The sequence below is a fragment of the Podarcis bocagei genome, assembly GCF_964188305.1.
Source record: "Podarcis bocagei genome assembly, chromosome: 9".
Taxonomy (NCBI): Eukaryota; Metazoa; Chordata; class Lepidosauria; order Squamata; family Lacertidae; genus Podarcis; species Podarcis bocagei.
This window is the reverse complement of record NC_138134.1, coordinates 50,966,147-50,987,592: the sequence shown is the minus strand read 5'-3', so window position 1 is coordinate 50,987,592 and position 21,446 is coordinate 50,966,147. Positions and strand designations below refer to the sequence as shown.

Here is a 21,446-nt window from a genome sequence, read left to right as displayed (position 1 = left end):
TGAGGTTTACGGAAGGAGTGGGTCAGATTGTGCCTTGGCCAACGGCCTGGTGGAACAGCTCTGTCTTGCAGGCCCTGTGGAAAGATGTCAATTAAGAGAGGGGAAGGCTTGCAGTTCTTTATTGCCGCCCACCCCCTTCTCCGAGGCTTGCAGCCAGGGGGTTGGCATTGACCCACTGAGAAGAGACGTTAAGAATCTTGGCTGCCCCCTAGATCGAGCTAAAGTTGCTGACGGGAAAGGCGCGGGAGCGGTGGGTCTGAGGAGAAGGCAGAGTTAGGAGTTTGCGTGTACGTGTGCCTCTGCCTCTTACAAGATTTTGGAACTGTCCCATTCCCAGCAGCACACCTGGAAGTGGAATTTTGAAAGGGAGCCTTTGTAACCTTTCCCAGACTCCTAATCGAGTCTCCTTCTCCCACACACTGTTATGTTACGGGCATCAATGTGTGACATAACAAAGCATCTGAATGTACTGAACACGAGTCTTCAGGGAAAGATGCAGCGCTGAACCAGCTTTTTTCATACCTCAAAGCCTTTGGAACAAAGCTGAAACTTTTCCAAAGGCAGTTGTCACAAACACAGCCCAATACCATACATTTTTCAGCGTTGCAGGCAATAATGAACAGTTTTCCACAGGACAATATCAGTGCGCAAACGAGCAGGTATGCAGCAAACATTGCATCTCCGGCTGTGGAGTTTAAACTTGGCTTTTGAAAAGGAGATCAGCCTTTTCTCCTCTCCATTCTCTGTTGACCCCAATGATGCTCCAGATCAGCTGCAGCTCGAGCTCATTGAGCTGCATTGTGACACTGAGTAAGGTCATCACCAACAGCTCTCTTGTGAACTTTTGCCGCCAACTGGATAAGAGCCGGTTTCAAGAGATTCGAACATTGGCTAAGAAAATGCTGAGCTTGTTTGGCCCAACATATTTGTGTGAAAAGACATTCTCTGCTATGAACTTTAACAATTTGCATTTAATTTTAATGGTTCAAAGAATTTCAGGCAAAATGGTCGACCCTCACGCATGTTCACTTCATCAGATCTGGCTCTTTGAAAAAGGTTTGGACGCCCTTGTACTAGAGGACCGCAGTTGCAGATTTGGCTGATTTTCTTTTGTTCCCATGTCCTGCATTAAACCAATTCCTCACCCCTGTAGTTCCAGGTCCTTTGCACCAATCCTCCATCCACCCATCCCCCTCCCCTCAATGTGCTTGAGCATTCCTACTCACTACTGACATAGTATTAAAATAAGAGTCAATAAAGTATGAATATTTTATTTAACAAGTACGCATCAGAGGCATTATTTAGAACAAATGTAACAAAATATCAGCCCTGCATAGTATCTTAAATTTTAAAAAATCATCTTCACCACATGAAAATGTATATTTTGACAGTTCACATTAGTTAGAAGTAAAAAAAAAATACTTCCTATTCTGAAAGCAAATATGCAAACTTATATAGGTATAGGTAATTTTAACGGCACTATTACTATTATAGCCGCATTTTTATCTTCACTATTAAACATTCAGTTGTCCATGCCATGGCTTGTTTCTTAAGAAAGCTGATAAATCAAGGGGTGTGATCCAGTGAAAGTTAAGCACTTAAAAAGGTTAGTCCAAGTATCCATACTAGGAAGCAGCAGTGCAATCCTATACGTGTCCACTCCAAAATAAGCTCCAGTGAGTTCAGTGGAAGCATGTATAAGATTGCAATCTAAGGCCCACTAAACGTTGGGGACTTGCTTCCAAGGAAACATGCACAGGATTGTGCTGTGTTTGTTTTTTACATCAGTGTGAGAAGCGCATGCCACTGAAATCAATGGGAGTTCAACGTGCTTTAATTTTAACTGGATCATATGCAAAGTACTTTCAAGTAGTCTTTCACTGAGCTGGCTTTATTTTGGTTACTACATCTCCCATCAGCATGGTGGAGGACATATGCAGTACAATGCTAAACATGTTTACCTCCCTAGTAAACCGGTTTAGGATTGCAGCCCTAGTCTTCAGTGTTGTTTTTTCTTTGTTTGTTCAGTGCAAATGATATACATTTTATTGATAAAACTATTTGCAATGCAAGATTGTTTAGATACAATTGCACCTTATTAAATAAATGCAAAATATCCTTTATAATGCACATTAAATAAACTGGGTTTTTTGCATGTAAATTCATAAAATCTTCTAAGACTGTATTTCAAATAAAGCTGTACATAAAGTTATTTAGTGCTAAAAATCTACAATACATTTTCAAGTATAAGTCACTCATAAATATTATTGCCAATACTTGTGCTCTGGTCAAAATCCAGGGATTTGAGATCATTCACATCTCGTTAAATTTGGGTTGAGTTTCTCACTGAGTTTATGGATGAGAATTGCCAACTCCTCTGTTGCTTGAGACTTGTCTTCAAGGAGTTCATAGCGAAGACTGGAAATATCTTGCTTAATTTCCTTAAGTTCACCTGTGTAATTAGTAAAAAGAAAGTTGTTGACACAGCTTGCAAAGACCAAGCATTTGAAGTAGTACTGGATACTACCAGGCAGAGGGCCTTCTCAGTAGTGGCACCGGCCCTGTGGAACGCCCTCCCACCAAATGTCAAAGAGTAAAACAACTACCAGACTTTTAGAAGACATCTTAAGGCAGCCCTGTTTAGGGAAGCTTTTAATGTTTAACAGACCATTGTATTTTAATATTTTGTTGGAAGCCACCCAGAGTGGCTGGGGAAACCCTGCCAGATGGGCGGATTATAAATAATAAATTATTATAATATTATTATTACTTAGGTCCTGCTTGCAGGCTTACAATAGGCATCTGGTTGGCAACTGACAACAGGATGCTGGCATAGATATCCCACTGCCCTGATCCATCAGACTCTTCTTATATTCTTAGGTTTTAAACCTATGCTGATGAATTATATAAGGAGCTGCTTTACATAAGTAATTCCATTATGACTGAAGAAGTGTGCATGCACACAAAACCTTATACCAGAACAAACTTAGTTGGTCTGTAAGGTGCTATTGGACAATTTTTTATTATTATCTATTTTTATTTCCATTATGACTGCAAGCTTTACTGAACTATTAAGTTAGATTACCGTATTTTTTGCTCTATAGGACGCAATTTTTCCCCTTCAAAAATGAAGGGGAAATGTGTGTGCGTCCTATGGAGCGAAGACGCCATAGCCCCACAACCCTCTCCCGGCTGGAGAGGTGACACGCGGCTATGGCAGTAGCCTCTTTAGCCGCGTGCCACCTCTCCAGCCAGGAGAGTGCACGTGGGGCTAAAGAAGCCCCCCACGACCCTCTCCCGGCTGGAGAGGTGACACGAGGCTATTGCAACAGCCTCTTTAGCCGCGCGCCACCTCTCCAGCTGGGAGAGTGCACGCGGGGCTAAAGAAGCCCCCCGCGACCCTCTCCCGGCTGGAGAGGCGATGCGCGGCTATGGCAGCAGCCTCTCCGCTGCGCGCCTTTCCGCTGCTCCCCGAGCTGCTGTTTGGGGCTGGTCGTGGGCTTCCCCCCGCCAGCCCCAAAGAGCAGGTCGAAAGGAACCTGAAGCCTGGAGAGCGAGAGGGATCGGTGCGTACCGACCCCTCTCGCTCTCCAGGCTTCCAAGGTAGCCGCCTGAAGGCGACTGAACGGCACCTTGTTAAACGGCACCTTGTTTTAGAGGGGGAAAATAAGAGGGGGGAAATTTTCCCCCTCTCTGCGCAGTGCCTCCTGCCGCTTTGTTGAAGGGGCACTGGGCAGAGAGGGGGAGATTTTTTTTTTCTTGTTCTCCCCCCTCTAAAACAAGGTGCGTCCTATTGTCCGGTGTGTCCTAAGGTGCGAAAAAAATACGGTACTTAAAGCTTTTACTGTATTCTTCTTTGAACTGGTAGGGCTGATAACAAGCAATGATGTGTCCTCTACCTGTTTGATTGTTTAACTGCATTTTGAACACAAGACACAATCCAGCGAAAGTTAATCACTTTTACATTACTATTAATTTCAATGGTTGAAATTAATGCTTTACACACACACCCTGAAATGCTTGATGCTCCCATTTTGATCTAATGGAATTTATTGGTGCTTAGCTTTGGCGAGATCCACATGAAAAATGCATTATCAAATGGAGTACCTCTGCTATAATAATTTAGAATTCAAATTTCTGACTATTAAATACACTGGGTTGCATCCAGACTTTGTCATGCTTAGCATACACCACCTATTGAAACCAACATCAGCTCTGAGAAGTATGACATTTGAGAAAAAGATGAGGAATCGCAAGGTTGCGCAAAGGGAAGAATTAATACCAAAATTCAAAAGTGTCCATTCCAATCAGTCCTCAATATATATAACAGTAGACTAACAAGACATTAGAAACTGGATTGAAATAAATGTAACTGGGTCATTTTAAAGGACTGCAATTCACTTTTCTGTGTGTGTGGTCTTCATGTGATGTGTGGAAGAAATAAGCTTCAACAAAAATCTAAGTATGCTTTTATTCTCTTGACGGTCTAAGATGCAACTCTCATGCTTCTAAGCCAAAAATGAGAAATAGCATTCACTGTATTTCCCATACTCTTACAAACACTTCATATTTTACAGCAGCAAAGCAACATCCTTGAGGTATTAAGGTCACATATTTTTTCTTAGCTAATTTTAGAAGAGAATTCAGCTCACGTGGATATGTTTTTAAAGGTCACTACCACTGGTATTTGGGGTTTTAAGTATTTTTACCTGCTTTGTCTTAAACTACTTTATTTTGTCCAATTCAAAAATAAAGCCGTTCAGAGTTTACAGCTCTACAGAATTAGTTTATAGCATTCACATGCAAGTATTCATCTTCACATTTGTTGACAGAAGTTTAATTTAGCTCAAGAGATTTTACAGGGAAAACATGTGCATGTCCCCTACAATAAGCTGACAAATAAAAAGAACCCCTGGGATTGCTTCCTCCATACAGATTTTTATGAGTTTGGACTGAGGCAGGTTCATGATTTTAAATATTTACCCTGGGAGCCAAAGAGGCAAGGATTTCTCTTTCGCATTCTCCAGATCTCTGGAGGGTAAGTTGGCTGCTGAAGGGTTTTTCTGCAGATCGAAACCTTCACTCAAAGTATTAATCCCCCATCACATTATCTTTCATAACTAAAGACTCTAACCTATTCCAGTTTGGAATAGGAGATGGCTATCGGCAAAGCCTTCTTAAGCTTCAGACAGATTACTTCACCTGTGCCATTTAAATAGCTTCTGAGCCTCTCTCCTATTAGGAGTGCACATTTATGAAAGGCAGAAAGGCAATTTTCAGTATGCCTGTATTAAGTTTTTAAATCAGCCAGTGGCCACATATGTACAAAAGTGGATTTACAATCATATTTCAGGTTTCCTGAGGGGTTTTATATTTATATATGTCATCTGTGAATCAATGCATTCTATTTCAAGTGCATTTTTTAGTCTCCAACCTGCCTTTTCCCCATAGTACACATTTGGGAATTACTTTTTGAAAGCATATTAACATCCTCCCTGTAAGAAAATGTGAGAGGAAAGTATTTTCAGTTCCACCAATGCAGGTTTCCTTCAAAGTCTCCCCTTCTCTGCTAGCTATTTACTTATTTATTTAAACCTTCAAGGCACCAATTAAATCAGATAAGGAAACTGTGGCACTCTAGGTGTTGTGGGTCTTCAGTTCCCATCAGCCGCAGCCAGCCTGGCCGATGGTCAGGGTTAACAGGAGTTGGAATCCAACAACATTGAAAGGGCCACAGGTTCCCCATCCACGAATCTTTCCCCTATCCTGACATCATACACGAATTCAGTGCAACAGATGGCTAACATGACGCATATTTTGAAACGCCTGCTTTTAACTTGACAATTTTAATGTTTTACTTTATATTTTTGCAAACCACTTAGAGCTTTGTTTACCATCCAGTGGTATATAAAATTTGCTGAATGAATTTTAAAAAGCAAATAAATGACGCCTGCTTCAGCAGAGAGTTTATTTAAGTTTCTAGTGAAGCAAGAATTAGCCTCACCTCAAAAAAATAAAAGGAAATATGTTTCTACAGTTGCTGTGTGACTTGCTCCCAATTTCTGCTAAAACATCTGGTAGTAACTACAGTTGTAGTTGTGGTATAGGTAGTGCTTTTTGTGTGTGTAATGGCAAAGGTGCCCAATACTCATATCTTGATAAAAGTGCTGTGGGCAGCAAAATAAGAGGTGGTGATAAAAGGCACTAAGTGTACCAGTTACTGCACTATAATCTGACTCAGTAGTTACATTTTTGGGACAGTATTCAGAGTCTTCCTACTGTACAAGTATATTAAGAAGTCTGCAGTAGCTCTTACCCTCATTGACTTCATCATTTTCCTTGTCTACTTGTGCTTTCAGAACATAACGTTTTATAAGTCTCTTCATGATTTGCTATTGGAGAAAAACAACAACACCACAACTGTTTATCATTTCACGATGCTTTGAATGTCATAAAGGTAATAGTACAATCAATTCTTTCTCACACATACAACTCACAGAGCTACACAGACTGGAAGGGATCCCAACCCTACAAGACGCCACACAGAGCCATTTAATTCCCCTCCCCTGCCCCAACTAGACATGGATAGTACCAGATATAATACAGCAGCACATGCCTGGCTGTTTCAGTAAATAGAAGGACCCTGAATATCTGTCATACACTTATTTCTCCCTGAAAATATGTAATAACAAACCTTGCAACCTTTGGGCTCCCTCTCAGGGCTGCAACCCCTGTTCACCACAAGGTGTCAGCAAAGGTTGCTCATTGAATCCCACCTTGTTAATCGTGAGGTGGGGCATTTTGTGCGGGAATGACTTCTTCAAGTCAAACCACTCCCTCAAACACAGTGCCCCAGTGCCAAGAGCCAAAGCGGCTGGACTGAGAAACAAGAGGAAGGTTATCACCATGAACAAGCATAGAGAAGAGGACAGTATACACTGACCGTGACAAAACACTTCCTGTTCAATTATGTTTTGGCACTGTGTCTGGGACTTTGCAAGACAAGGGTTATGTAACTGCAACTTGATTACTCTGGAAAAGCCGGGCAAGGTGGTTTTGTAGCGGCACTGGATTTTTAAATTATTATTATTATCTACCTTATCCATTAGAGTTAATGGTTTGTAGTAAAAAGATAAGGCGTCGAGAACTAGGGCAGATGCAGGGCTCCTACTGATGAGTTTGTTTCAGCTTGTAAATTGGTTATGTTTTAGGCGGCATTTTTTGTTGTTTATTTATTACATATATAGGTCACCTTTCCTTCAAGGAGCTCAAGGTGAATGGGCATAGTTCTTCTCCCCCATTTTATCCTTACAAGTACCCTGTGAGGTAGGCTAGGCTGAGAGGCATTGGCTGGCCCAAAGTCACCCAGTGAGCTTCATGGCTGTGTGGGGATTGAATCTCTGGTCTCCCCGGTCTTAGTGCCACACTCTTAACCCCTAAACCACACTGGCTCCCTATTTTTATCTTATTTAATACTGTATTTATTGTATGTGAGCCTTGTTCACTTTGGTAGAAAGTCAGCCTATGAATTCATTAAGACAGATGTTTTCAACCTTTTTGAGTCCATGCCTCCCCTGACCAACTACATTATTTCTGTGGCACCCCTATGGGGCTCAGGAGCCAAGTTATGTCACCCCTGGCCTGCAGAGCTGGCAGCCCCTCACACCTTTTTGAACACTGTCCCTTGGGAAGTGTTCCCACAGATTCCTCTCCCCTCTCCTTGGGAGTCCTCCGGTCAGCTGCTGCTGCCACCCCTGATCTCAGAGCTGTGCCCCCTGCCCCAAAGAGAGGTACCTCCTCACACTGCTCCACAGGGGCCTGGGACTTGCCTGTCCATTCCCAACAGCAAGGGCTAGTGGACTGGCTGACAGGATGGGCTCCCTCGCCTGCTGGCATGCTTACCCCAAGGCCACTTCAGCTCCTGGCAACCAGCATCCCCTCGCCAGCCCCAGAGGCACCATTCGCCTAGCAGGCATGGCCAAACTTGGCCCTCCAGCTGTTTTGGGACTACAACTCCCATCATTCCTAGCTAACAGGACCAGTGGTCAGGGATGGTGGGAATTGTAGTCCCAAAACAGCTGGAAGGCCAAGTTTGGGCATTTAGTAGCCAGCGCTGCTGCAACAAACAGCTTTGCAAGCCTTTGGGACGCAAGAGGGCATCAGAGGAGGGAGGGGAGAAAAGAGGGGCAGAGGTAAGTGTTGCCCGCAGCACCCCTGACCATCATTCAAGGCACCACAGGGTGCCATGGCACTGGTTGAAAACCACTGCATTAAGAGATCATAAGTGCCAAAAGAAGTTCCAAAAAAAGTACGTGCATACACCCCAAAAGGAGTTTAATCTCCCCAAAACAGCCCAACTGAGCTTGAGCCATAGAACACTGAGTGTTACTTATAAAATACTGAAAGGGAAGATGGAGGGGCAGAATGAACCACTTGAGTCTCTTACAGCTTGCAGAACTGAATTTTGGGGGAAGTCATTCATGCCTACGTGGTTGGAACATTGGAAGCAGGAAGTAGAGCATTCATATTATGGGATGAAGATAAACTGCCACGCCTTTCTTTCAGGTCTTAATTTTAGGCAAAGGGACAACTGACAAAGGCTTCAGAAGAAGAAGAGAAGAAGAAGAAGAGTTCGGATTTGATATCCCGCTTTATCACTACACGAAGGAGTCTCAAAGCGGCTAACATTCTCCTTTCCCTTCCTCCCCCACAACAAAACACTCTGTGAGGTGAGTGGGGCTGAGAGACTTCAGAGAAGTGTGACTAGCCCAAGGTCACCCAGCAGCTGCATGTGGAGGAGCGGGGAAGCGAACCCGGTTCCCCAGATTACGAGACTACCGCTCTTAACCACTACACCACACCAGCCAGAAGCAACATTATGGCAGCTTCACTCAGAGTTATCTGCTCTCATTGGCATGTACAATACAGAGTCAGGAGCCCAGGAAGTTGCCTTCTCAATGAATTAAATAATAAATAAGTCCCAGTATAGGGGCCAATGCAGCTAGGTCTGTACAGAGATCTTAATGGTGTTGTTGTTTCCACATGTTTCTGGCTTCATTTGTAACCCTTTTGTCCACTGGACAAATGCAAGTAAACAAAAATGTGCTCACATCACATGCCATTTCTGTGAGTGGGGAGAAATTATATTTTTTTCCCCAGGACTGCTGTCAGGAATTGTAAAGCTGGGCCAGTATTCATACTCCCCTCCCTTGTATGCAATCATAGCAGTCGCCGAAGAGCTGGTCTGCATTTCCAATTCAGAAAATAAAAATCCCATGTATTCTATGGCTCAAGGTCAGACTTATGTCAACAGGAGAGAGAAAGGGAGAGGGAGAGAGAGAAGGGCATGGGAAAAATCTTTCATATCACTGTATCTGAATAATATGCTTGTGTTTGTTTATGCAGATTGGTATTTAAATTATTCATGTTCCATCACTCTCCTGGATCCTTTCAATATGGTCTATCTTGCATTCTGACCTTTTGTTAGAACAGTGTTCTGTAAGCTTAGCATTCAACACAACTGGTGCTTTAAAATGATGTTGACGAATCTGTGCTTTCAGCGCTATAACTCGTTTTTCTTTGAACCCGCAGGCCCGGACTTTGGGAAAGACAGTCAAAAGCACATCCTATGCCTTAACCTTTTCAGCCTTCTGTGCCAGCTTTTGATCAGCCGAATCAAAGGTTTTACAACTGAAATTGTTCCATTCTCCATTTAATAATACAAATTCGGCTTGCAACATGATGTTGCAGCATACATAGTGTTTCTGTTTAGAATTCCAGTCAGATAGTGTTATGTAGTGTAGTTTCACCCTGGGCCAACAGGGGGATACTGTATATAGTTTTCACTCAGGTCTGTAGATAGTTTTCACTCAGGTCCGCGGCAGTTAGTTTAGGCGGGAACTCTGGGCTATTGTGTTACAATGTTGACAGCCGGCTGCCTATAAATACAGGCCGGCTGAGCTGTTCGCAGTCAGTTCTATTCCAGTTTATCTTAATAAAGAGCTACTTGAAGAAATCGCTGTGCCGGCTGCTATGTCAACCCACTATTTAACACTGACGACGAGGGTGGGATCGATGGACATCAGAGCACAGCCAGATGCGGCCAGCCTCTGAACTGAGCTGAATCACAGAGCGAAATCACTGAGCGAAATCACTGAGCGAAATCACTGGGCAGAACCAATTCAGAGCTGACACATTCTGGCTAGAGCACTGTGTTCCATCCATCGCCCTTCACGCCGGCATCGGAATCATGGCTTCACTTGTGCCTCTACCGCCGTTTGCGCCAGCCTCTGAGTCATGGGACTCCTACCTCGCTCGGTTCGACTGCTACCTCCAAGCCAACGAGCTGACAGCAGTATCAGTGGATCGGAAGCGGGGCCTATTTCTCAGCCTCTGTGGGCCTGAGGTGTTTGAGACGGCCTGAGCATTGGTTGCGCCTGAAGCAGTCCAGGCAACACCATGGGACACGATCCAAGAGAAGCTCCGCAACCACTACGCACCGAAGCCGTCCAAGATTGCTGCCCGCCATGCGTTCTACCACCGGAACCAGGCAGAGGGGGAGTCAATCAACAACTACGCCACCGCCCTGCGACAGGCTGCAATGCACTGTGAGTTCCGAGACTTAGACGATGCCCTGATGGATCGAATCGTCTGCGGGGTCCGGGACATCCATCTGCAACGGCGTCTCCTAGCCAAGCCAGACCTCACGCTACAGAAAGCCATTGAGGAGGCTGTGGCCTCAGAAGCTGCTGAACGCTCCGCCCAGGAGATCCGCAAGTCCAGCAGCCCGCGTCTTGCTAGGGGGCCAGTTCCGGTGCATCATGAAGAGGCCAGCAGTGATGAGGCATCCTCCAGTGAAGACGATGACGTGCACCAGACAAAGCGGGAGCGCAGGAAGCTCCAACAGAAGTCCAAGGGCCAACCGGAATGTGCTGGCTGCGGAGGCGACCATTCCCGTGCCAAGTGTCGATTCAGAGACGCCATCTGTAGGAGGTGTTCCAGAAGGGGCCACATCGCTAAGGTCTGCCGATCGGCTCCGTCTGACACCCCCCCTTCATCGACTCGCAAGTTCAAGTCTTCACTCCAGTCTGCCAAGGAAAGTTGTTTCGCTCTCACCAACTGCCGCTGCCCGTCTGGAACCACGATTGGCCAAACCGACTCGTCTACGCGACGCAAGCTGAACGTCACGGTGCTCATTGAAGGAGCTCCATGTGACATGGAGATCGACACCGGGTCTGCCCTGTCCGTCGTGTCATGGAGCACCATCAAAAGACTGGTACCCAGAGTATCCAAAAGGCAACTCGACTCTCACCGCGTACACCTGAGAGACTACCAGGGAAACGACATTCCCGTGGTAGGCGTTGGCCGGTTCCGGATCGCCTTCAAGGATTTTTCGGGCCTGCTCCGGTTGGTGGTGGTCGAAGGTCAGCGGCCAAGCCTCCTAGGGCTAGACTGGTTTGATGCCCTCGGCCTGCAAGTCACCGGCATCAACTGCATCTCTAACGCAGAGACTGAGGGTCTGGTCAAAGACTTTGCCGAGGTTTTTGACGGCACCTTGGGACAATATACCGGTACGCCCATCTCCTTTAGCCTTGATCCACAAGTCGCCCCCATCAAGCTTAAGCCACGCCGGGTTCCCTTTGCTCTCAAGGCTAAGGTGGACGAACAACTGGACAAACTGATCGCCCAAGGAGTTTTGGAGCCCGTTGACCACGCAAAGTGGGAAACCCCCATCGTCACGCCTGTCAAGCCAGATGGGTCGGTGAGAATCTGCGCTGACTACAAGTGCACAATCAACAAGGCACTTCAGCAGCACGCTTATCCGGTTCCTGTTGTCCAACACCTGCTGCATTCCCTGGGTGAGGGTAAGGTCTTCGCTAAGCTGGACCTTGCCCAAGCCTATCAACAACTGCCAGTCGATGATGCCACTGCTGAAGCCCAGACGATCGTCACCCACCGGGGGGCATTCCGTTGCCGCCGGTTGCAGTTCGGGGTGAGTGTGGCTCCTGGCATCTTCCAAAGCCTTATGGAGCGTCTCCTGCAAGGGCTTCCGGGCGTGGTACCATATTTTGATAACGTCTTGGTGTCCGCAGACTCACACCAGCAGCTGTTCGAGCGCCTCCGTGCCGTGCTGACCAGGTTCCAGGAGGCCGGGCTCAAGGTAAAGAGGGAGAAGTGCCTGATTGCCGTTCCACAGGTAGAGTTCCTGGGCTATCTTATCGATGCCTCCGGCCTTCATCCAACCACATCCAAGATCCGCGCTATCCAGCAGGCCCCCACCCCAAAGGACAAAACGGAGTTGCAGGCATTCCTGGGGCTGCTGAACTTTTATAACATGTTCCTGCCCCACAAAGCCACAGTGGCTGAGCCTCTTCACCGACTCCTTAGCACTAAGACGCCTTGGGCCTGGGGTCATCGAGAGACGGCGGCCTTCAACGCGGTCAAGGCTCTCCTTTCTTCAGACAGTGTGCTGGTACAGTACAGTGAATCCAGGCCGCTGGTCCTTGCCTGCGACGCCTCACCTTTTGGCATCGGTGCTGTCCTTAGTCACCGTTTCCCAGATGGAAGAGAAGCACCGCTCGCCTACTTTTCCAGGACACTATCTCCGACGGAACGGAATTACAGCCAGCTCGACAAGGAGGCATTGGCACTTGTGGCTGGAGTGAAGAGGTTCCATGAATACCTCTATGGCAGGACTTTTGACCTCATCACTGACCACAAGCCACTCCTGGGCCTTCTCGCCGGTGATCGTCCAACTCCACCGGTCCTCTCACCACGCATGCTGCGATGGACTGTTTTCCTGGCTGCCTACCACTACCGGCTCATCCATCGCCCGGGGAAATCGATGGGCCATGCCGACGCCCTCAGCCGTTGCCCTCTTCCAGCATTTGTGGAAGACCCGGCTCCAGCTTCATCGCTCCTTCTGATTGAGGATCTTCCGGCAGCGCCTGTATCGGCTGCCACTGTGGCCTCCGCGTCTGCCCAGGATCGCACCATCAGCCGGGTGCTCAACTGGGTGTGGAGGGGGTGGCCACAAGGGCCTTTTGCATCGGAGTTCCAGCCCTTCGCAACCAGACAACATGAACTCTCAGCTCATCGCGGCTGTCTGCTGTGGGGAGACCGCGTCGTGATTCCCCAGGGACTCCGTCAGCGCGTCCTGGAGGCTCTGCACGTTGGCCACCCGGGAATTGTCAAAATGAAGGCGTTGGCTCGGTGTTACGTCTGGTGGCCTAATATGGACGATGCCATCACTGCCTGGGTATCCGCCTGTCAAGCATGCCAAGAGTCGAGGCCTGCACCACCGGCAGCTAAGGGACACACCTGGGAGACGCCAAAGACACCCTGGTCGAGGGTGCACATCGATCTGGCTGGCCCCTTTCACGGCCGGACCTTTATGGTAGTGGTGGATGCCTATTCCAAATGGCTGGAGGTCGCCCTTATGCCCTCCACCACTACCGAAGCTGTCATCCGAGTGCTGCGAGGCCTGTTTGCAACGCATGGGTGTCCTGATGTCCTTGTCTCTGACAACGGACCGCAGTTCACGTCAGGCACGTTTGAGCGGTATCTTTTGGGACTGGGCATCCGCCATGCCCTAACGGCACCTTTTCATCCATCCAGCAACGGGCAAGCGGAAAGAATGGTGCGCTCGACAAAAGAGGCACTGGCGCGCCTGGACCGGGGAGACTGGCATGAGCGGGTCGCCGAATACTTGTTCGTGCAACACATCACTCCTCATGCGGCCACAGGGAGGAGTCCTGCTGAACTGCTTATGGGCCGCCGCCTCAGGTCACCGCTCGACCGGCTACACCCAGACTTTGCCGTGGCTGAACCCCCAGGCTGTGCCAACGCACCACGGTCATTTGTCCCAGGAAACCAGGTCTTTGCCCGGAACTATGTGGGGGACATCCCTTGGGTGCCAGCCACAGTAGTGGGAGTCACTGGACCTCGCTCGTACCAGGTGGCACTCGAAGACGGACGTTTGTGGCGACGGCACATAGACCAGCTTAGGCGCAGAGTTGGCGACTTAGACACTACCGAGGTGCCCCCAACTGCGCTTGCGGCTCCAGAAGAGACACGTACAGATGGCGAGGCCCCACCTACACCTCCCTCGCAAACTGCCAGCGTGGAGCCGAACCAAGCCGTCTCAGAACAGACTCAGACCACTCCACTTGCGGAGGCTCCACCCACAGCAGCGGATCCAGGGGAGTTGGTTCCAACGCCACCTAGGGTCGCACCACAGCCTCAGCGAGAACTGTGTGGCCCTCCGGACTTGGCTACCAGTCCCCGGCGGTCTGGCAGAGTTTCCAAGCGCCCAACTTATTTAAAGGACTACGTTGTTGGACAGGTATCACTGTTGGTTTAAGTATGGGAAATGTAACCGATATGCTTTTGTGCCTAATTGAACCATTACGCGTAGTGCTGTATATAAGGAAACCATTACGATTGTAACTAACGCCTTATCTCGGTGGGGAGGGGTGTTATGTAGTGTAGTTTCACCCTGGGCCAACAGGGGGATACTGTATATAGTTTTCACTCAGGTCTGTAGATAGTTTTCACTCAGGTCCGCGGCAGTTAGTTTAGGCGGGAACTCTGGGCTATTGTGTTACAATGTTGACAGCCGGCTGCCTATAAATACAGGCCGGCTGAGCTGTTCGCAGTCAGTTCTATTCCAGTTTATCTTAATAAAGAGCTACTTGAAGAAATCGCTGTGCCGGCTGCTATGTCAACCCACTATTTAACAGATAGCATGCCCCTTTTCCAGAACACACCATTCTATTCCTCACCCCCTGATTTTCCTGGGTCCACTACCACCAATAGTCAAGGGTTCAGCAGCTTCTGAGCATTATCTGTTCTCACTAAGTTAAAAAAAAATAAAAATGTTTTCTTGCTACCCTTAGGGCTCCCCCCCCAAAAAAAAAGCTGTTACACTGCTCCAAATGTTTATGTTCTCCCGAGCCTCCTAATACTTCCCTCTTGTATATGGGTGGTTGGTGTGTTGGCCACACTTGGAGAATCTGAAATTTTGATGGTTCTAAAGGTTTTTCATAATGCAGATATACAAAATGCACTTACTCGTGAATTAGGTCAATTAATTAAAATGAACCATTCAATTAATTAACTGAATATTCCTGAGTGAAATCACTGTGGGCTACAGTCCAGGGGTGTGCAGCTTATCAGCAATAAATTTGCTGGCACATTTCTCAGCATTTTCTCCCAGCAGTTTCTGCAACACAACCTCAAAACTCACCCAAGTTTTAATAAGTCATTTGGGGGTTTGGCATCAGAGCTGTGAAAATAGCGGCAAGCAGGAAAATGAGTCCTTCCTGCAAGCTCTGTGCTAAGCGATTAACAGATCTGTCACAAAATATTTATTTGTGAATTGGCAGTGCAACTTCAGAGCTGCATGGAAACTTGTAATTTATTTAGATAATCAAGGCTGCATGTACTGCCCAACTAACCACTCACCTGATAGCGTGTTGGCTGATTGAGAATGCTATTAAAGCTGTGTGATTCAAAAACCCTCGAGTTGGATTGAGAAAAGAGATTGAGCTAGGAAAGAATAAATCTAAAATCAGAATATTTTCCATGGAATTTGCAACTGTAATCTGGCATTGCTTTATTACTAACTGATTACAGAAATGTATATTTTTCAGCAAAAACATTCTGAAAGAAACAAGCTGATCTGTGATTCCACAAACTACTTGTGCATGTATTTATTCTCAACTTCAAGGATGTGCTCAGATAAGAATATGTATTTTACCTATTCTCTGAACTGGAATCAAGTATAGAAGACAAATTCAACATTCCACACACTTAAAGACTAGTTGCACTGGCTGCTAGCTCCCCAAGCGCTGAGATTGTGGCCAGGCTAAAGAAGATTCGAGAAGTAAAATATTATAATGTACTAATTTAAGATTAAAGGTAAAGGGACCCCTGACCATTAGGTCCAGTCGTGACCGACTCTGGGGTTGCGGCGCTCATCTCGCTTTATTGGCCTAGGGAGCCGGCGTACAGCTTCCGGGTCATGTGGCCAGCATGACTAAGCCGCTTCTGGCGAACCAGAGTAGCGCATGGAAACACCGTTTACCTTCCCACCAGAGTGGTACCTATTTATCTACTTGCACTTTGATGTGCTTTCGAACTGCTAGGTTGGCAGGAGCTGGGACCGAGCAACGGGAGCTCACCCCGTCATGGGGATTCGAACTGCCGACCTTCTGATCGGCAAGTACTAGGCTCTGTGGTTTAACCCACAGTGCCACCTACGTAATTTAAGATTAGCATCGTATTAAAATAAACAACAGTGCAAGGAATACTGACAAAACTGAGACCGAAGTTTCTGCCACTGCCCCTCTGCCAAAGCCTCGCATACCAGGGTCATGTGGCAGCAGGGACAGGGCGCTAGCAGGGGTGCCACCTGGCAGAATTTCACTGCCCAAGGCGGGCCAACTCTGATACACAGGCATCCCTATAAACTATTCCAGAGACTGGGAATCTGGTTTTGCCAGAAATTAACCCTGGAAAGAAAAGGTATGTTGGAACTGAATGAGAGAGGATGCTTCCAATAGCCCCCCCCCCAATAACACACTCGCAATAACAAGGTCTGATTCTGCTAACTCACCCAATAATGCCACAGGGATTGCATGACAAAAGGGGCTTAATGGAAAGGGAAAAGGCCTTATTTGTTTGCAATGCCCCATATACATCTGTTTTCTTGTGGGGTACAATCAGTTTTCCATGATATAGCTTACAATTCAGCTCTCGCCAGCCATCTCCCTCACATGGGGCATTTGTCTCTATGTGAGATTGTATGCAGACATACTTTGGTTATTTTTGTTATTCCATATTTTGGTTCTTTCCCTACTATGTAGAAGACTAGAGATGGGAACCTGTGGCCCTCTGGATGTTACTATACTCCAATGCCCATCAGCCCCAGTCAGCATGGCTAATTATCAAGAATGATGGGAGCTGTAGTCCAACAACATCTGGAGGGCCATCCATGGAAAAGACCCTACAATGTGATCAGCAATGCATACTTCATCTGTGCAAACCATTACTTAGAGTTCAAGAAATAGCAAAAGCTTAAAAAATAATGTTCCATGAAACAGAGTGAGTCTGATTTGCACTTACCCTGGATTTTGAGTTGCCTATTCCCAGTTCCATATCCTTCTGCAGTCTTTTCCGCCTGCACTTAAATAACTTAATGATCCTTATAAAGAAATAAACAAAAGACTTGGGACTTGGAACAAGACTGAATGGAGGCGGCAGGGTTTTCCCATCATCAAAGTATGATAACCAGAGCTTAGAGCGAGCAAATTTCCACTCCACATCACTGTCATCCTACAATGGGAACAAAGAAGTGTCCATTTATTTATTTTTGAATAGTCTTACTCGACTGCACATTATTTTTACCCCATTTTTCTGTGCAGGGGCACACAAAGTGCCTTACTGGATAAAAACATGAATAACAAGCAAGCAATTTCAATTATAAAAAAGATGAGAAGAGGCAAGAAACAGAAACATCAGTGAATAACTAGTAGGAAGAACAAAGGACTACACTCCCTGCTCTGTCTCCTGGGTAAAACAAAGTTTACTGAGAAGCACGAGTGTGATCACACCACACTCTGATCTTCAGGATTACAGAGTCCTCCTCTTTCTTTACCAAAGTCCCTCAAGCCATACTTGTTCTCCAGTGACTTATATGAAGTATCCTGCAAGGAAGGGTATAGGGTTTAGGCATATCCAGTAGTGCTCACACTTCAGGTGTTCTCTGGTAATGTTCAGTAAATGTTCCGGGGTGGGAGGAAGTTCTGCAGGATCTAGCACTGTAGCTCCACGTACACACCATCCTTGTTCTGAACACCCTCCACAAGTTGGAGGGCAATCTTCTGAAGTATGGAGTCTCCTGGTTATGTGCTGCTACTGCTGGCATTAAATATTCACTTTTGTTTTGTCAAAAGTTCACCTTTTCCCAATTCTCTCCGTCTCGTCATAAACATCTTTACCCAGATGTACTGAATAAAATGAGACTTACTTCCTATGCTTAGGATTGCAACCTGTTTCCTCCCCCCCACACTATATTCTATTACTCCAAAGTCCTTGAATCTCGTCGTCTTCTTTTCAGTACTCTTGGGACAAAACAAGAGTATGGCTGATATCCAAAGAGTGACTTACGTACTTCCACGAATTTAGCCATGCCTAGTAGGATTTTTTAAAAAAACAACAACAACACAAGCCCCATGCCAGAACACAAATTTATTGAGGAGATTCTTTCAGTCTGAAACTCTGTTGCTCTGAATAGAAACCCACAGTCATTCAAGAGCTGGATAATGCAATACAGAGAGCTATAATTCTAAGTAATAAAAATAAACCTATTAACAATGCAGAGTTATTTGGACGTGTTCCCCACAGCTAAACTGAAGAAACGGTCTGAGGAGGTTCAACACTGTAAAATACCATTGTTTGCAACATATGTAGAGTCAGTGTTGTATCAATAAGAGGGATGGGCCAGGACAGTGGGGAATGGGGTTCAAAACCCCATTAAGCCACGAAGCTCACTGGATCATCATGAGCCAATCACTCTCTCTCAGCCTAACCTGCTTCACAGAGTTGTGAGGATAAAATGCAGAGGAGGAGAAACATGTATAGGGCAATAAGTACCTTAGAAGAAGAGTGGGATAAAAATCTAACCAATAAAATTAAAAAGAAAGCAGTCAATTAGTCTGAAAACATACTGAACTTTCTTCGAATTTCCCAGGATGCATAACATTCTTAATTATTCGGGATACTAAAAAATAACACTACAGCGCTGGAAGATTCTCTTGAGAACCAAGATTAGTGGAGTTATTTGCCAAGCATGCCTACATCTTATTTACATGTAAAATATACTATTATCTATTTCAACTGCACTGTGTTTAGAACATAAACATCCAGGATGATATGATTAATTTTTTTAATGATGTGTTTTGCAGTCCTGCTGAATAAGGCGCTTTCTGGAATAAAAAATATGGCTATCAGTAATTGATTAAGTAATGCACATTAGCCCTCTTTGAAAACCTGACACCCTGCAGATGTTAAGTACAGCCTTGGCTGTTTTAGAATAAACACCTACGTATTTCTAATATGCACCTAGGATTAGAAGCAAGATTTAAATATGGTAAGCAGAAAAAGATGCTTAGGTTACACACTGAATAATTAATATTTGGAAATGCAGTTTAGTCATCATAACACACTCCCAGAATGCATTTTCGCCAACTCTCACCAGATATTAACCTTTTTAAATAGGGGAGGGGGGGACTGGCAAAAATTGTCTCACACCCCTTTTTGTTACCAAGACTGTCTGCTTATTAGAGATCCTTATGTTCACATAAATGCATGTTTTTATCCAGCCTAGTATACATGGATATATCTTCAAACTAAAATTGATACTTCCTAGATCTTAAGTAAGCTATCTACAAAAGCTTATGTTACAATAAATCAGGTTTTAAAGACCCTTTAGTATTTGTTTTCATATTAATGTAAGCAGCAGCACCACAGAGTCCTGTTGACACAGCAAAGATGACTGTGTTGATAGAATGTGACATAATTATTTATCAGAATCACAAAATTAATTATGTGAGGTGGAGGGGGGTGTCTATGTTGTTACAGTAAATCTCCTATTTCCCGGGACTCAGGTCATAATAATTATGCAAATCAGGCACATTTGTATTTATTCAATTTTGGAAAACATGTTATGCTTACAGAGAATTTGAAAATCTAACCTTTGCTCTCACCCATCAGGGCTTCTCCTATGTTCTTATTAACACAGAGATGATGTATAATTATATTTTATGGTTTTAATTTTCACTTGTAAACTTCCCAAAGGATTTTTGTGTGATGGGGCAGTATCTATAAACACTGGAAATAAATATGTACAGAAATGGAGTGTGAAGTTATCTCACTATTAATTTTTATATGAGGGGCCTGCAGTCACAAGAGCAGCCAATCAGAATCATGCATCATGACACTGCCCTGTCTAGTCCAGCATCTTGTTCTCACAAAGACCAATTTGATGCCTAGGGGAAGCCTGCAAGCAAGACCCAAACACAAAACAACTCTCCTCCATTGAAGTATCCAGCAACTGGTATTCATAAGCAGGTAAAAAAAGGTAAAGAACCCCAGGATGGTTACATCCAGTCAAAGGCGACTATGAGGTTACAGCGCTCATCTTGCCTTCTGGCCGAGGGAGCCAGCGTTTGTCCACAGACAGCTTTCCGGGTCATGTGGCCAGCATGACTAAACCGCTTCTGGCACAATGGAACACCGTGATGGAAACCAGAGCCCACAGAAACACCCGTTTACCTTCCCGCCACAGCGGTACCTATTTATCTACTTGCACTGGTGTGCTTTTGAACTGCTAGGTTGGCAGAAGCTGGGACAGAACAACGGGAGCTCACTCCATTGCGGGGATTTGAACCGCCGACCTTCTGCTCAGCAAGCCCAAGAGGCTCAGTGGCTTAGACCACTGAGTATGTATGGATGGATGGATGGATGTATTCCTAAGCATACAGTTTCTGACTATCATGCCTAGTAGCCATTGATAGCTTTATCCTTATTTTTACAACACTTTATAGCTGGGGGGTGACAGTAGCTGAAGGGAGGAAGAGGAAATGGGAAGCTTTACTTCCATGAACTTTCTTACGTTAACATACCTTAGGGTCTAAGCCAGGCATAGGCAACCTTCGGCCCTCTAGATGTTTTGGCCTACAACTCCCACAATCCCTAGCTAGCAGGACCAGTGGTCAGGATGATGGGAATTGTAGTCCAAAACATCTGGAGGGCCGAAGCTTGCCTATGCCTGGTCTAAGCAGTTATGGTAAGCTGAGAAACAGTATATACAGAACAAATCTTTGCAGGGTGGGTGGGCAAAATAAAGCAGAAAAGTACCCACCTCAATTTCTTGATAGGAGCTGTTGATCATGGCAATCAGCATGTTGAGTAAAACCACAACCATTGTTACGTTGTATATTCCATACAACACGTAGCCAATATTCTCAATGAATTTGTGGTCATATTTGAGGACAACTGACGTGACCTCCGATAAGCCAAAAATTGACCAAAATAAGGTCTTAAAGCTTTCTTCAACTCTGTATGAAAAAAGGGTACGTTAATGAATTCAAATATAAATACTTGTAAATTGTTTTGTTTAAAAGTAGATGATTCAAAGATCCTAGTGCAGACATTTAATCAAAACAAGATGCTCGCAACATAAAATGTTTTCAGATAACTTGATTCCCCTGTGGCTTTTTTGCATATTGCCAATTATGTTTGCGGCTGGTGAGCCGTATTAACAGAATTAAGTTTGACAGGGGAAAGTGGTGGTGTATTGCCATTTTTTATATCCTTGTACACCAGGATGTTGCCTTACAACTTTGATTAGATACTTGTTTAATAAAGTAATTGGCATTGTG

At 45.5% G+C, this 21,446-nt stretch overlaps 1 protein-coding gene and 1 long non-coding RNA gene across 2 annotated transcripts in view; one reads left to right on the top strand and one right to left on the bottom strand.

Annotated features, from left to right (window-relative positions):
• Nucleotides 1-1,255: 1,255 nt before the first annotated feature.
• The window catches only part of TRPC3 (transient receptor potential cation channel subfamily C member 3), a 73,868-nt gene continuing 53,677 nt past the window's right edge, over nucleotides 1,256-21,446 (bottom strand). The window contains exons 8-12 of the mRNA XM_081208236.1: nucleotides 20,927-21,122; nucleotides 17,128-17,337; nucleotides 15,466-15,549; nucleotides 6,317-6,392; nucleotides 1,256-2,452 (exon numbers count right to left, since the gene is read on the bottom strand). Coding sequence (XP_081064362.1) covers nucleotides 2,310-2,452; nucleotides 6,317-6,392; nucleotides 15,466-15,549; nucleotides 17,128-17,337; nucleotides 20,927-21,122 — 709 coding nt within the window. The 3' untranslated portion in view covers nucleotides 1,256-2,309. The remainder of the gene's footprint in view (nucleotides 2,453-6,316; nucleotides 6,393-15,465; nucleotides 15,550-17,127; nucleotides 17,338-20,926; nucleotides 21,123-21,446) is intronic.
• LOC308594800 lies at nucleotides 6,402-9,742 on the top strand. The gene is made up of 2 exons (XR_014011625.1): nucleotides 6,402-6,457; nucleotides 9,592-9,742. It is a non-coding gene; the product is annotated as an uncharacterized lncRNA (long non-coding RNA).